At 51.1% G+C, this 15,034-nt stretch overlaps 1 protein-coding gene and 1 long non-coding RNA gene across 8 annotated transcripts in view; one reads left to right on the forward strand and one right to left on the reverse strand.

Moving 5' to 3' along the window:
- Positions 1–15,034, reverse strand: part of LOC307225326 — a 325,653-nt gene that overhangs the window by 69,848 nt on the left and 240,771 nt on the right. The gene's annotated exons all lie outside the window — the stretch shown is intronic.
- TASOR2 (transcription activation suppressor family member 2) overlaps positions 1–15,034 on the forward strand; it is a 67,406-nt gene that overhangs the window by 48,138 nt on the left and 4,234 nt on the right. For all 7 annotated transcript variants that reach the window (XM_079992097.1, XM_079992096.1, XM_079992102.1 and 4 more), the window contains 5 exons: positions 543–4,289; positions 9,552–9,677; positions 10,549–10,702; positions 11,961–12,069; positions 13,088–13,269. In XM_079992097.1, the coding sequence (XP_079848223.1) occupies positions 543–4,289; positions 9,552–9,677; positions 10,549–10,702; positions 11,961–12,069; positions 13,088–13,269 (4,318 nt within the window). The remainder of the gene's footprint in view (positions 1–542; positions 4,290–9,551; positions 9,678–10,548; positions 10,703–11,960; positions 12,070–13,087; positions 13,270–15,034) is intronic.

Raw genomic sequence — 15,034 nt, forward strand, 5'->3', positions numbered from 1 at the left:
ACCAGCGGAGATAGAAAGCCAACATAATACTTATTTATTAAATAACTGGGATTAAAGAACCATCTTGGTTCAGGGAGGAGGTCTGAAGAAAAACCTGGGGAATGGAAAAACCTCACTTTTCGGGGCCGTATTTAGCTGTTGGACAGCATTATAGAGCCGGCTGCCATAACCTGCCACAAACACAGTGATTCGAACTCTGCCGTTTGTGCTAACCAGATTGAATGGTGAAAACAAGGGAAGATTGATGGCTAGGCCACGAGGCATGGCTAGCAGACACCGTGCTTGGTTTGACTTGTGACAAGCTGTGGCAGCCTATTCTTGAAGCAGCACAGTGGGGTAAACCTTGAAGGAGCTCGAAAGGTAGGAGGGCCGAGGCTCTCAACTCCAGGCAGCGTGTGTTGGTAAACGTTTGCACCATGCTGTGATTTTGTTTTTTACTGCTCTAGGATAGTTTGCAGATTTAGAAAGCTATGGAGATTTATTTTTTTACTTTTTGCCTTTCTGTCTCTCTAAACTTTTGAAACTTGGAATTTTTATTTCAGGTGGCTGTGGAGAAACCTGATGAAGAGCTTCCACCTGATCCTGCCCTCTCCGCAGAGAGCCAGAATAGAAACTTGACAGATGAGCATACCGAAGGGCGTTCGAGGCCTCGGGAGTGTGGAACTGATGCGGAGGCGACTGCGAGTGTCGACTTAGCTGAGGTTTCCCAAAGCGATGCTGCTTCCAAGGATACGGAAGTCCTGGAGAATTCAGCCAGCAAGCAGCCTAGTGCAAACACGATGGCTGGTGGCATTTCTGCAGAGAAGATTTCTGAATTAAAGGCTTCCTCTCCTTCTGCAGAGGAGAAGGAGGACAGCCCACAGAGCGGTGGCGCCGTGTTGCTACGTCCTGCTGAAATAGGCTGGTTAGAAGCAGACAGTGATTGTGGGGAAGTCAACAAACCGTGTAGAGAGGGGAGGGGGTCACAGGACCTCCCCGTAGATGAGGAAGATATAGAAGGAGAGAGCACGGGGTGGGAATCAATTGAACTTGCTCTTTCGGACAGCAACGATACTGACTCGGAGCCCCGAGATATGGACTTGGACCAAGAAAACAAAGAAGAGGAAGGCTGTGCAATAGAAGACAGAGAAGCTGCCAGGGCCTCTACATCCCCAGTCACTTTTCCACCATCACCAGCCACAGTTTCCGAGCATCAGGCAAAATCACCTGGTACCCAAGAAGACTTTGTATTATCAACCCCTAATTCTGCATCTCTAGACCCAACAGATGCGGTTAAGGGTTTCTGCCTTTCAGAGGAAGATAGAGAGGACAATCTGTTTGATTCCCTTCCATTACGGACTAGCCCTGTAAATCAAATAACCCACGATGAAGTAGCCCAGTCTCCAGAGACAGAAGACGCTGTTGAATTAGCCAAACATCCCATGTCTCCAAACCAAATGGATGTGGCTGAAAGCACCCGTAGGTCCCAGGAAGATAACAAAATCAACCTAGAAGATTCAGCTTCTGCACAAGCTGCTGAATTAAAGGATATGGCAACTCGAGGAGAATCCGTAGAGAGTCGAGATTCTATTGTACTGGCAAACAGCCCCAAATTTCCAAACCCAGTCGGTTCGGACGATAATTCCTTTGGTTCCACGGAAGAGAAAGGAATGAATCTGGCTGATTCAGTTTCACCGCAGGCGAGTCCTGTCCATCAAACAAGTCCTGATGATGTAATAGAATTGCCAACAGCCCAGGAAGACTCTGTGGCATCAACGAAACATCACATATCCCTAAATCAAATGGATTTGATTGAAGACATTTCCCAGGAAGAGAGTAACCTGACCGACCCAAGTCCGCTGCAAACTTGTGGACCGTGCCAAGTGCATAGCAGCCCATCAGTTCAAGGGGAATCCACAGGGAAACAAGAAAATTCTGCTTTATCAGCTCCAAATCTTGCACCTGAAAAAGAAATAAACTTGGTCGCGGGTTCCTGTGTTTTGCCGGAAGAGGATGGAATCCACATGGCTGATGTGGTTAAGTTGCAGGTTAGTCCTGTCTATCAAGCAATATCTGATGAAGAGGAAGACTTGCCGGGGAACCAAGAGCACTCAGCTAAAAATAGCACACTCACAAAGCAAACACGTTCAGCTGAGGATTCCTGCATCCCCGAGGAAAAGGAAGCCCTCCACTTGGTAGGTGTGGCTCCATTGCAAGTGAATGAACTGCGGTTCAACACAGCCACTCAGGAGGAACGGAAGGCCAGGCAGACAACAGAACGACTTGGCGATTCTCAGGGCCAGAGCTGGCATTTGGATAATGAAGAATCGGACACCAGTACCGACAATCAAGAGTGTGGCGTTAACAGTGAGGACACTGAAGTCTCTCCTGCGCCCCGAGAATCGGCATCTGATGACGATAAGCTAAGCCAAGCTGTAATTACTGTGCCTGAAGACATCAGGTCCTTTCTCTATGAGTTGATAGACACTGTGAGTGGCATGACGGCTGTGAGCAAAGAAACTGCCTTTGCGAAAGAGAATCCAGCCTTAAACTGGATTAGTTCAGTCACTCTTGAGTGTGTGACCCCTCCTGAGAGTGATGAAGAGAGTTATGCCACTGACAAGCTTGCCCATTATGACCCCAAATGGGCAATGACAGGTGACTGTTTAGCGCAGCCTAGCAACAAGAGGGACTCTCACATGGCTGTACAAAGATACAGGTGGTATCATTCAGCACTGCAGGGAAGCATAAGTTCCGGTCAGGTGGATGTGGCTGAAAGGAAGTCTCATCAAGAGACAGGAGCTGCTACGGACACCCTTGGAAGTTCTTGCTGCCCAGAGTGGCAAGACACGGGCACAAGAACTCCAGAACGCCAGTTCCCCTTGATCCAAGCAGCTGCGTTGTGTGGGGTTGACCCAGGACAAGTTAGTTCGGAAGCATCCCTGTTTGAGGGCGAAGACGAGCTCAGGAAGGCAGGCAGAGAAATGCTGCCCTTTGTGCCGTCCATGCGTCCTACGGAATGTTTATCCGAAGAATCTGGGTTACCTGAGCATGAAGACGCACATGAGCTGTATGAAAACCCGGTGGAGAATCTGGAGGACCCTGAAGATGCTCCGGCCGGTGAAAGACCCGTGTCATTTGTCGGAGCTACAGGCGTGAATATAAATTGGGAAAATAAATGTGTTTCTGTGGACGGTGTCCCAGAACTTTGCGGAGATGTGCATCACAGAGGTCAGCCCGAGATACCGTCTACAAGATCTGCTGTCTCGCCAGATGCCATGGAAATAAGTTGCGCCAGTGATTTGAGCTGTGAGAACGAGCTACACAAGGGTGAAGGCTGGATGTATCTGGAAAACAAGGTGACGGTGCCTGATGTTGAGGCTGAGACTATCCAGTATGACTGGCCGTCCTCATTCAGGGAAGGCGATGGGTCTGTGCTGCCTTCTCCCGAAGAGTCGGGACCTCTAAAGGACTATTTAAACTTTACTATAACCAAGAAGCACCAAGAAAAAAACAGAAGCTTTCAGTCTTCCAAGAAGCGTAGCCCTTTTTTCGGAGAGCAGGAATGGAAAAACTTCTCCGATAGGGCTTGGAGGGTTCTGAACGACCCCATTCAGAGCACTTTAGATATGGAGTGTTTGCGTTTCCACGATAAGCTAAAACATACCCTAAAGAAACCACAACCTCCTACCTCTGGCGAAGGTACTCCGGAGCGCTTGCTTCAGGTAACGGCAGAGACGTTGCCATCGAGAAAGGCCCCTGAAGCTCCTGAGCTCAGTGTTCCACCCAGGAGCCGAAGCCCGCTTCTGATAACTATTTTGAATCGGGGCCCGAGGCACAGTGCCCCACACGGCACCCCCAGAAGCAGACACAGCGACCCTTTTGAACCTCCTCCCCCGTTTGCTTCTGCCCAGGAATCAGTGAGCAATGCTGCTAGAACGAAAGGTCAAGGACAAGGGCCGGCTGCTCCTTTCCACCTCAACAAGTTAACGTATAATAATAAGCTAAAGGATTCCCGAGGAGACATATCGGTCATCATGGACGAGTTTGCTGAATTGAGCAGGTTGATGACGCAGGGCGACAGGCAGGCGAGTTTCACGGCCAGAGAGCCAAATCCTACCTCAGAAGATGCTCTGGAGAAAAGGGGTCCCTCCTTGCCTCGGAGGACGACGTCCTACGAGCACCTCTTCACCGAACTCTGCAGCACACTACATTTCAAGCTGAAAACAGTTGCCCAGGAAGCTTGCAAAAAGCCTTATGCATTCTACCTGGTGGAAGCGGGCGACAGTCCTTTCTTTGGGAGACTAAAGGTAAGATGTTTCACATTTTATTTTATTTTTCCAAAAAAAATTATTGGTTTTCCACAAATTTTTAAACACACCAACAAATAAACAAACATAAATCCCAACCTTATTAAGACTAATCTTATTAACATTGTTAAGCGACTTCCTCATGTCCCCTTGGTTGAATTTCAGTGTATATCATTTTAACGGTTTTCCAAAACCTATATTCTCATAGAGTTAACTTAATCACTTAACATCTTTCTTTCCTGATCTAAATTTCAACATATTAATTTATCACATTACTTATTATTATTATTATTATTATTATTATTATTATTAATAATAATAATAAATTTTATTTATATCCTGCCCTCCCCAGCTGAAGCCGGGCTCAGGGCGGCTAACAACACTAAAACAGTGCAACATTATAAAAACATTATAAAAATTAATTAAAATAAAAATTGATGGCAACCATAAACTAAAATTTTGTAAAGATTGCCAAAGGAGGGAGTCAGGCTGCGCCCTCACCAAAGGCCTGGTGGAACAGCTCTGTCTTGCAGGCCCTGCGGAAAGATGTCAAGTCCCGCAGGGCCCTTGTCTCTTGTGACAGAGCGTTCCACCAGGTTGGAGCCGCAGCCGAAAAAGCCCTGGCTCTAGTTGAGGCCAGCCTAACATCTCTGTGGCCTGGGACCTTCAAGATGTTTTTATTTGAAGACCGTAAGTTCCTCTGTGGGGCATACCAGGAGAGGCGGTCCCGTAGGTACGAGGGTCCTAGGCCGTATAGGGCTTTGAAGGTTAAAACCAGCACCTTAAACCTGATCCTGTAATCCACCGGGAGCCAGTGCAGCTGGTATAGCACCGGATGAATGTGATCTCGCAGCGAAGACCCCGTAAGGAGTCTTGCTGCGGCATTCTGCACCCGCTGGAGTTTCTGGGTCAGTCTCAAGGGCAGCCCCACGTAGAGTGAGTTACAATAATCAGTCTGGAGGTGACCGTCGCGTGGATCACAGTGGCTAGGTCAGGGCGAGAGAGGCAAGGAGCCAACTGCTTAGCTTGGCGGAGATGAAAAAATGCCGCCTTTGTTATAGCTGCAATCTGCGCCTCCATGGAGAGGGAGGTATCGAAGATTACACCCAAACTCTTAACGGACGGTGCTGGCACTAATTGCACCCCTGCAAGAGATGGGAGTTGCCCCCTCAATCCCATATCGTCCCGTCCCAGCCAGAGGACCTCTGTCTTCGAAGGATTTACCTTCAACCGGCTCCCACGTAACCATCCAGCCACAGCTTCCAAGCATCTGATCAGTGTGTCTGGGGCCGAGTCAGGATGGCCATCCATCACCAGATAGAGTTGGGTGTCATCAGCATACTGATGGCAGCCCAGCCCAAAACTCCGGACAAGCTGGGCGAGGGGGCGCATAAAGATGTTAAAAAGCATCGGGGAGAGTATCGCACCCTGGGGCACTCCACACACCAAGGAGTGGCGGGATGACAATTCCCCCCCAAGCGCCACCCTCTGTCCCCGACCAGAGAGAAACGAGCGCAGCCATTGAAGGACTGTGCCCTGGATCCCCACGTCGGCAAGGCGGTGGTCCAGGAGTTCGTGATCGACCTTGTCAAAGGCTGCTGACAGGTCTAGAAGAATCAGCAGCCCCGACCCGCCTCGATCCAGCTGCCTGCGGAGATCATCTGTTAGGGCGACCAGAGCCGTCTCGGTCCCATGACCAGCGCGGAAGCCGGACTGGCATGGATCCAGAGCCGATGTTTCATCTAGAAACCTACCAAGCTGTTCAGCAACCGCTCTCTCAATCACCTTACCCAGGAATGGAAGATTCGAAACCGGGCGGTAATTGGATAGATCTAAGGGATCTAATGATGTTTTCTTTAAAAGCGGGCGCACCACTGCCTCCTTCAGTTCCCCTGGGAATGTCCCGGTGCCAAGGGACAAGTTGATGATATCCCTCACGGGGGCCCGCACCTCATCTGGACACACTCTAATCAGCCAGGACGGGCACGGGTCGAGAGGACAAGTGGTGGGCTTTCCAGCTCGGAGGAGTCTGTCCACATCGGCTGGGGATATCCGGTCAAAGTGGTCCAATACTGGACCCGAGGACAGTTGAGGGGCCTCCAGTTCCTTTATTGTATCCAAATTGGCAGGGAGGTCATGGCGGAGCAACAGGACCTTCTCCGCAAAAAAGCTCGCAAATGCCTCACAGCTGTGTGTCAAATTGTTATTTAAATTTGGCTGTCCTTCGAGGGACGTTAAAGACCGAATTATACTAAATAATTGCGCCGGGCGAGAGCTAGCGGATGCAATGGAGGCCGAGAAGTAGGACTTCTTAGCGGCCTTCACTGCCATCTCGTAGGTTTTCATAAAAACCCTATAAGATGTTCTTGAAGCTCCGTCACGGGCACCCCGCCATACTCGCTCTAGCCATCTGAGGTCCCGCTTCATTTTCCGGAGCTCCTCGGTAAACCAGGGAGCCCGGTTTCTGTGGGTCGCAGAGGGCGCTTAGGTGCTATCTCATTGATGGCTGCCAGGAGCTGGGTATTCCAGCCCTCAACAAGCTCAGTCAATGAGTCGCCAAGGTGAGAAAGGTCCCGCAAGGCTTGACGGAATCTATCAGGGTCCATCAGCCTCTGCGGGCGAGCCCAAATCGGCTCGCCACCTAAGCAGGGTGGGGGTGGAACGTCAATCCTGGCTTTCAGAGCGTAGTGATCAGACCATGGCACCTTCATCGAAGGAAACATGATCACATCTATACAGACGCCAAAGATCAAATCCAGCGTGTGGCCTGCTTGATGTGTGGGGCCCGAAACAAACTGGGAGAGCCCTAGTGTCGCCATGGAAGACACCAGGTCCAGAGCCTGTGAGGAGGAAGTGGCATCAGCATGGACGTTGAAGTCCCCCAATACCAATAGGTTAGGGAACTCCAAGGCCCAGCCGGCCACCGCCTCCAGCAGACCTGACAGGGTGGCTGCTGGTGCGCTAGGTGGCCGGTACACCAGCCAGACAGCCAAGCTCACCTCGGAGCCCCACACTAGGCCAACACATTCAATGCCGGGGATCAATGGCGATGGTAGAGCCCTGAAAGAACAATCTTCCCGGATTAATAATGCCACCCCTCCCCCCCCCCGGCCCACAGTCCGCGACTGGTGGAGGACGGAGAAACCCGGGGGCGCCATCTCTCGTAAGGTAACAGTATCCCCTTCGCGCACCCAGGTCTCCGTCACACAAGCCAGGTCGACCCCCTGCGAGATGAAGAAATCTCGCAGGGTGGCGGTTTTGTTGCCTATAGACCTGGCATTGCACAACACCAGTGACGGAGGTGAGTAATCCTTGCTCACCCTACCCTCGTCTCTCGGGATGGGGCGCAGATTGGAAGGGGTACGAGCATATCCGTATCTCGATCCCCTTCGCCTATGACATCTGCCCCCACCGCCATACCTCCCTCGCCCCTCCACAGTAGGAATCCCAAGCCTCATACTCGCCTCCATTTACAGAATATAAAAGCAAACAAACAAAAAACAATTACACCAAAACAAAACCAATCCCCACCCCACTCAACAACCATCCCACCCCAACCCAAAATAAAACAAAACAAAATAAAAATACATGGATAAAAACCACCGTTTATGGTGGTACAACCAAGTAAAAAGTAAAAACACTTTTAAAACACTTAAAAATATATAAAAACATTTTAAACATTTGCTGCAGCAGCACCAGTGTCCTTAAAGTTGTGGCGGTGGTGAGTATGGGGCCTGCCCCCAGGCCCAAGGTGGAGAATGGGCTTGCAGGGGGAGCGGTCCTCCCCACAAACTCACGGCAGAGCGGCAGCATATTAAAATCCTAAGCCTATCTGGTATTTGCAAGCTTTTCCAATCAATTTAACTTAGCCAAGATGTTTCACATTTTAAAAATTGCACCAGGTTTTAGGCGTTGGAGAAATAGGCAACGGGCAACAACTGCCCAGTGTGGATGGAACGCTTGCTCTCGGCTACACTGTAGTTTGCAAATCGGGAACCAGGCCCTTGTCTTGCACGCCCCTTCTCTCAGCCTGGGTTTCCAGCTCCCTTCCCTTAACATCGGGAGCTCCCTTGCACTGAGTCAGACAGTTGGTTCATTTAGCTCACTGTTATTGACTTGCAGTGGCTTTTCAGAGGTTCAGGACTACCCTGGGGATTGAACCCTGGGGCTTCTGTATGTAAAGCAAATACCCTGATCCTGGCCTTTCCATAATTGTTGGTGTGGAATGATTCTAACCTGGGTTCCCCTCTGAACCAGGGTATGCAAACCAGCTTCTAACCCTGCTCAGGAGGGGAACCTTGGTTAGTGTTTGCGCATGCCGAACAGTAATACGTGATTACACTGCGTGGCAGGGTGTGTGTGTGTGTGGCAGGAGGGAAAGAGGGAAGATTGCAGATTCCAGAGGCAGGCCCAGGTTTCCACACCACAATGTCCAGGGTGCCAGCACTGGAGTTTTATGTTGAAAATGGCAGCACCAGTGAGGGTGCCCCAGTATCTCCTACTGAGGACCGGCCTCTAAAGGGCACCATGTTGACTAAGGCTGGTCTGCTTCATGGTTCATCTCCTCTTTGCTGATGGAGGTTTGGGCTAGGTGGCTCTTGAGATCCCTTCTGGCTCTGATTCTCTGGGTGTTCAGTCATTCTGGGGCTCTAACATTAAAAAAAACAACCCCAAACCTACTCTCAGCTGTCCATGTCCCCCTCCTCTCTTTGCTTTCGTTTAAAAAAGGAATATCATATTTAATGTGCAGGACTTGATTGTATGGAAAGTGCTTTTGGGTGGGATTCTGCTGCAGTTAACAGCCTTGGGCGAATCTCCCATTTCAAGTGAGGAGAACAGGACAATAGAAGTGTGATATTAGCAGAACAGTGTTGGACTGTGACCTGGGAGACCAGGATTCAAATCCTCACTTCAGCCATGAAGCTCGCTGGGTGACCTTGAGCTGCTCCCTGTCTCTCAGCCTATCCTACCTCACAGGGTTGTTGTGAGAATAAATGGGGGAGGGGAGAGAGAACCATGCCTTGAGCTCCTTGGAGGAAAAGGTGGCATATAAATGGAACAAGTAAATAGCAATGAACACGATGGATTTGTTTGTACTGGATTAGAGAACTCGTCTCTGTCCCTTCTCTGCAGAATTATCCTGAATTTCTGTTGCTGCTTGAAGACGCAGAAAAACTCTGGTTTTGTTTTCATTTTTGCTTTTAACTGTGAAAGCAGCCATTCTGGTTTCAGTGATGGATTTTTAAAAATGTTTTGTTTCAGAACTTGCTGAAAAAAGGGAGTCATGTGGAAATGAAGCCTCTGCATTTTTGTAAGACAAGTCACCCCGAGGGAGACAGACTGATGGTCATCATTAGGAATGAGGACATATACCCACACATATATAAAGTAGGTTCAAAAGTGCCTTTCCTGTGTGGCACAGGAAAAATAGCTTCCGGATATTAAAACCTGGTTCTCTTCCCTCCCGCTCCCAAATGCTTCTAACGTTCCCCCTCCCTGGTGCTTCAGTGCTTTATGAAACATGGGAAGCTGCCTTTGTATAGGCAGACTTTTGGTTCATTGAGCACAGTTTGTCTACACTGACTGGCAGCACCTTTCCAGGGTTTTGCTCAGAGGACCCTCTGGGCTGTATCTGGAGATGCCAGGAATTGGACCTGGGTTCAGTTCTGCATGCAGAGCAGACCCTCCGCCACCAGTATGACGTTTGGTTCATGATACCGGTTTCAGACATTGTGGCTTCCCAGCTGTCACCAGCACTGGGTGTAGCATTCAGCTTCCTGCTAATCTTGAACCGCAGCCTTCACTGAGGCAAGTTTCCAGTCCCTGTGAGGTTGTGAAAGAGAAGCTTGCTTACAATGCAGTAAGCATTCTGCAACTTTGCTTGATCATACAGGTGGCAGGATTCCCCTCTGCCTGATTGCTATATGTTGTGGGCAGGAGTTCCTGTTTCTGTGTGTGCCTTCCTCCCAAAGTCTGAGAAGGGTCAGATCCAGTGGTGGAGAGCAAGCGGGGGCGTGGCTGGCGCACGTCCTGGGGGTGTGGCGTGGCGTGCCGCCTGCAGGGGTGGGGGGCAGCCATGATGGCACCCACTGGGATCGTGCTGCCGGGGGCGGTGCGCTCCCCCCCCCCGCACCCCTCTTCCTCTGCCAGTGGTCAGATCTCCTGCTTGTGCACCCGGTGCCACCCTCTGCCCTCAACCGAGGGAAACGTAACCGATGGACCAATGCTGAACCTGAAAAAACATTTGTCTCTTGGGCAGATCCCGTCCTTGCTGAGGCTAAAGCGCTTTCCCAGCGTGACCTTTGTGGGAGTGGACAGCCCTGAGGACATCTTTGACAACACGCATCAGGAGCTGTTCCACAGCGGGGGCTTTGTGGTGTCTGACGACAAAGTGCTTGAGGCGATGACAGTAGGTGAGATGTTGCGCCCAGTGTGCCAGTTCCAGAAAAGCACAGCTTTCTGGAGGTGGTGTGTCTTTGGAAATGGTGCACAGGGATTGTTTCCTGTGATTCAATGTTGTGGCAGTATAAATAGAAGCAAACCTCCCTGCGAGCGTGTCAGGGAGAATATGTCTCCTCGTATTAAATATTTGTCTTCCGCTCGTATCTCCCTTAGATAGGACCTGGTGCATCTCCCAGTAGTTTGGTGCTTTGCAGTGCTATGTATGAAGTCCTAAGCAGTTTTGGTACCCAAATACCTGAAAGAGCATCTCACCCGATACCAGCCACCTTGGGCCCTACAATCAGGATGGAGGCCCAGATGCTGGCCGTGCTGCTGTGCATTGCCCTCCCGGGGTAGACCCACAACAGGGCCTTCTCAGTGGTAGTTCCCTGCTTGTGGAACACCTTCCCTGCCGAGGTGTCTCGCTCATTATTAACATTTTGGAGGGACCTTAAAACGTTCACCCAGATATTTAATGGCTGAAGTACTGTTCCTTGGCACCTTTGAAATTATTAACCTTTAAGGATACGTGACTTATTTCCCCCCCCCCCATTTATTAATTTCTTCAGGGGGGGGGGGTTTCCTTCAAGGGATGGGATGGCTTTGCTGTTTTGTGGGCTCCTTTGAGAGGAAGGGTGGGGTAAAAATCCAATCAATAATACGGAGGATGATTCAGTGAATGGCGACAGTGGCAATATTGATGGCTAAGGACCGGCAGCCTCAATAACGGGAGCTACCCAGCTGTCGGGACGCGGGTGGCGCTGTGGGACGCAGGTGGCGCTGTGGGTAAAAGCCTCAGCGCCTAGGGCTTGCCGATCGAAAGGTCGGCGGTTCGAATCCCTGCGGCGGGGTGCGCTCCCGCTGCTCGGTCCCAGCACCTGCCAACCTAGCAGTTCGAAAGCACCTCCGGGTGCAAGTAGATAAATAGGGACCGCTTACCAGCGGGAAGGTAAACGGCGTTTCCGTGTGCAGCTCTGGCTCTGGCTCTGGCTCTGGCCAGAGCAGCGATGTCACGCTGGCCACGTGACCCGGAAGTGTCTCCGGACAGCGCTGGCCCCTGGCCTCTTAAGTGAGATGGGCGCACAACCCCAGAGTCTGTCAAGACTGGCCCGTACGGGCAGGGGTACCTTTACCTTTACCTTTTACCCAGCTGTTACCATGTGACAGTGGCGACTGAACTCTAGGCAGCCAAACTTCGTAGTTTTCACTGTGCTGATGCCCTTCCTGCAGGGGAGCTGAAGGACGCTGTCAAAACCTTGGAGAAGCTCAACTGCAGCCACGGCCGATGGAGCTGGCTCCTTCACTACAAAGAGACCAAGAGACTCCGAGAGGACGCCAGGTGAGGACGACTCTGGCACTGACTAAATCCCTTCTCCCTGCTAAATCCCTGCAGAGTCCTCATTCCTCCGCCTGCCGGGATGCCTTTGCTAGCCCTCCCCCCCCCCCCCCCGTCCATGCAAGCATGTATTTATTTCCTTACTCCCTATATTTACAGACTGCCCAGTTTCAAGCTCTCAGGTAACAACAAAGACCGTTTAAAACCGCAGTTTACTGAAATGATCAAATAAATTGATTGAGGCCTCGGATGCAGACACTGGGGATATCCTTCCTCCCCTATGCACGCAGCCAGGCCCTGATCCGTCAGTGCTTCCATGTGCCTTCCCTCCTCCTGAGTAGCTTCCGTGGACAGTTCAGCAGCTGCCTTGAAGTTCCTGCCTGGCTCTCTGTCTCCTCTGCTGCTGTGGCTCGGTACATCTGAGGTCCAGCCAGGAACCCAGGCAGTGGCCATGGGGGCCTCTAGTCTGGGGTCAGGGGTGTCTGGCTCTGCTGCACTGGAGATCCGCCCCTGCTTTCTTTTGTTGCTCCTTAGGAGGAGGTCTGAACCTGGACAGAACTGGTCTCTGGTTTGAGGACATTACCTAACCACGTTTCCCCTGAACGCTGCTTCCAATCACATGCCTGCAGTGGGCATCTTGGCCTGAGAAAAGAGATCCACTGGGTCCCAAAAGCCTGCAAGCCCAACTCTCTCTGCAGTGTAACACTCCCTTGCATGTGCCCTGCTTCGCCCTGCTGCTGGCTAAATGAAAAGTATTCGGTTCCTCTGAATTTCAGCGCATGGAACTCCCATAGGATATGCCTGCATTCTTATTCATTTATATAATGTCGTTAGCTCAAGAAGCAACTCTCTGGGCAGCATCCTGCACTGCAGGGGCTTGGACTCGAAGACCCTTGGTGTCCCTTCCCCTTCTACAATTCTCCAATTCTTATTCTGTGAATAAGAGGTGTGCTTTTGGGGCACAGTCCCAAACTCAAAGCTGTTTTGGACCAAACTCTCTTGACGTTTTGTTCTCCTGCAGGAAGGACCCTGCAGCTCACACCAAGGAGATGCTCCTGAAATCCTGCCAGGGTTCCAGCATCACCGAAGTTCTCCACTACCATCAGTGCGATTCCAAGTCTTCCCCGAGATCCGAGCATCTGAATTGCTTGCTGAACTTGCAGGTTCAGCACATCAGCAGGAGATTTGCCGTGTTCCTCACAGGTAGAGAGATCTTGCCATATCCTGGCTGTGGGGGCACTTCTCATGTGGATATCTTCTCTCCCCCACCCCTGCAAAAAAAACCCCCACATTTTCAGGGCAGTGTGAAAAAGGATGTGCAGACAAGCAGCCTTTGTGGGTCCTGGCCCTGCTGAGAGGGGCTTTCCACTGCCTTGAGCTTTTCCAGAATTTCCAGAGGTTTAGAGTATTTCTGAATGGCAGAGCAGCCAATGAGACCATAATGGGATTGTTAGGAATGGGGTTGAAAACAAAAGTGTCGGTATCATAATGGGATGGTGCAAATCTATGGTGCGACCACACATGGGATGCTGTTTTCAGTTCTGCTTACCAAACCTACAAAAGGATATTGTAGAGCTGGAAAAGGTTCAGAAAACGGCAGCCAGAATGGTTTGGAACCACGTTGGGAGCTTTTTAGTTTAGCAAAAATGAGAGCAAACTAAGCATTTGGGACTTTTTTCCCTTTTCTTTTTTTTTAGGGAAAAATGCAGGTGTAGCGAACTTTAAAAGAGGATTAGACAAATTTGTGGAGTCGATGGCTGCTAGCTATGATGGGAATATTTTACCCACTGTCAGATGTAGTGTGGTTCTGAATTCCAGTTGCGAGTATTCCCAAGGGGAGTGCTCTTGCACTCAGTTCCTCCTTGCAGGCGCTCACAATTGTCCCCTGTGAGAACAGGATGTTGGGCTAGATGGGACTTTGTCCTGAACCAAGGGACAGGCTCTGCTTACATTTGTGTGTGTTCTCCAGGTGTTGTGCACTAAAACTCCCATCACCTCCGACCATTGGCTGATGGGAGTTGTAGTCCAAAAGCAGCTGGAGAGCACTATGTCTGCTTTCCTGATAGAGATCTGGTCTTAAGGCACACATGGGCATTTTGGGTTCCTGCTTCCCAGCTGGTACGCACCCCTTCTCTGTTACTGCCGATTGACCAGAGAAATTGCTTTAAGACAGGGGTGTCAAACTCAAATTCATCGGGGGCCGCATCAGCAGTTTGGTCACCCTCAAAGGGCCGGTTGTATCTGTAGGGCTTTATCAAAGTTATTTTTCCTTAGGCACTGGTGTGTGTTGTCTTGAACCTATACACTATTTAATATACCTATTCCAGTACGATTTTAAATAAGAATAGAAGAAATAATAATGATTTTTTAAAAAGATGACGAGATGGGCTTCCAGGCAGACTGGAGCTCCAACGGGGAGGAGACAGGAGTCTGTCCCAACAGAGCAGAGCAGAAGCAAATGTTGCCTCCCCCCGCCCTGCCGCCGTACTCAGGAGTCGGAGGATACGGAGCTGCAGTTTGGACAGCAGCAGTTTCTTACTTGCAAGGGAGCCCCAGCGGCACTGCGGGCACGGGTGGCCAGGATGTCCTGCTGGGGCCCCGAGCTGCTGCAGTTGCTCCCGGGGAGGGGGCTATCCGCCAAGTCCTCCGGCCCGGAGAAAGCCGATGTGTTGGCATGGGGAGGGGGGCGGTGTTTCGTAGCCAGGCTCCCGCAGCCAAGTTGCTGGCAGGCTCCCACTTTGCTCCAGCCGCCCAGATGCCGGCGCGTTCCTCTTCGGGATGGGAGGCGCCCCTGCTTTGCGGTGTGGCACACTGCCTGCCCGCCCGGCTCCCTCCACCCCACTCTGCACAGCTGAACCAGCAGCAGCTTCGCCTCTCCCAGCCCAGCCAGGGCGCGCCGCCTGCGGCAGGACCTGCGCCGGGTCCCCGCTCTGCACTCACATCCGCCGTTCCCTTCCCCGCCTGCCGG

This window comes from Podarcis cretensis, assembly GCF_951804945.1.
Source record: "Podarcis cretensis genome assembly, chromosome: 10".
Lineage (NCBI taxonomy): Eukaryota > Metazoa > Chordata > Lepidosauria > Squamata > Lacertidae > Podarcis > Podarcis cretensis.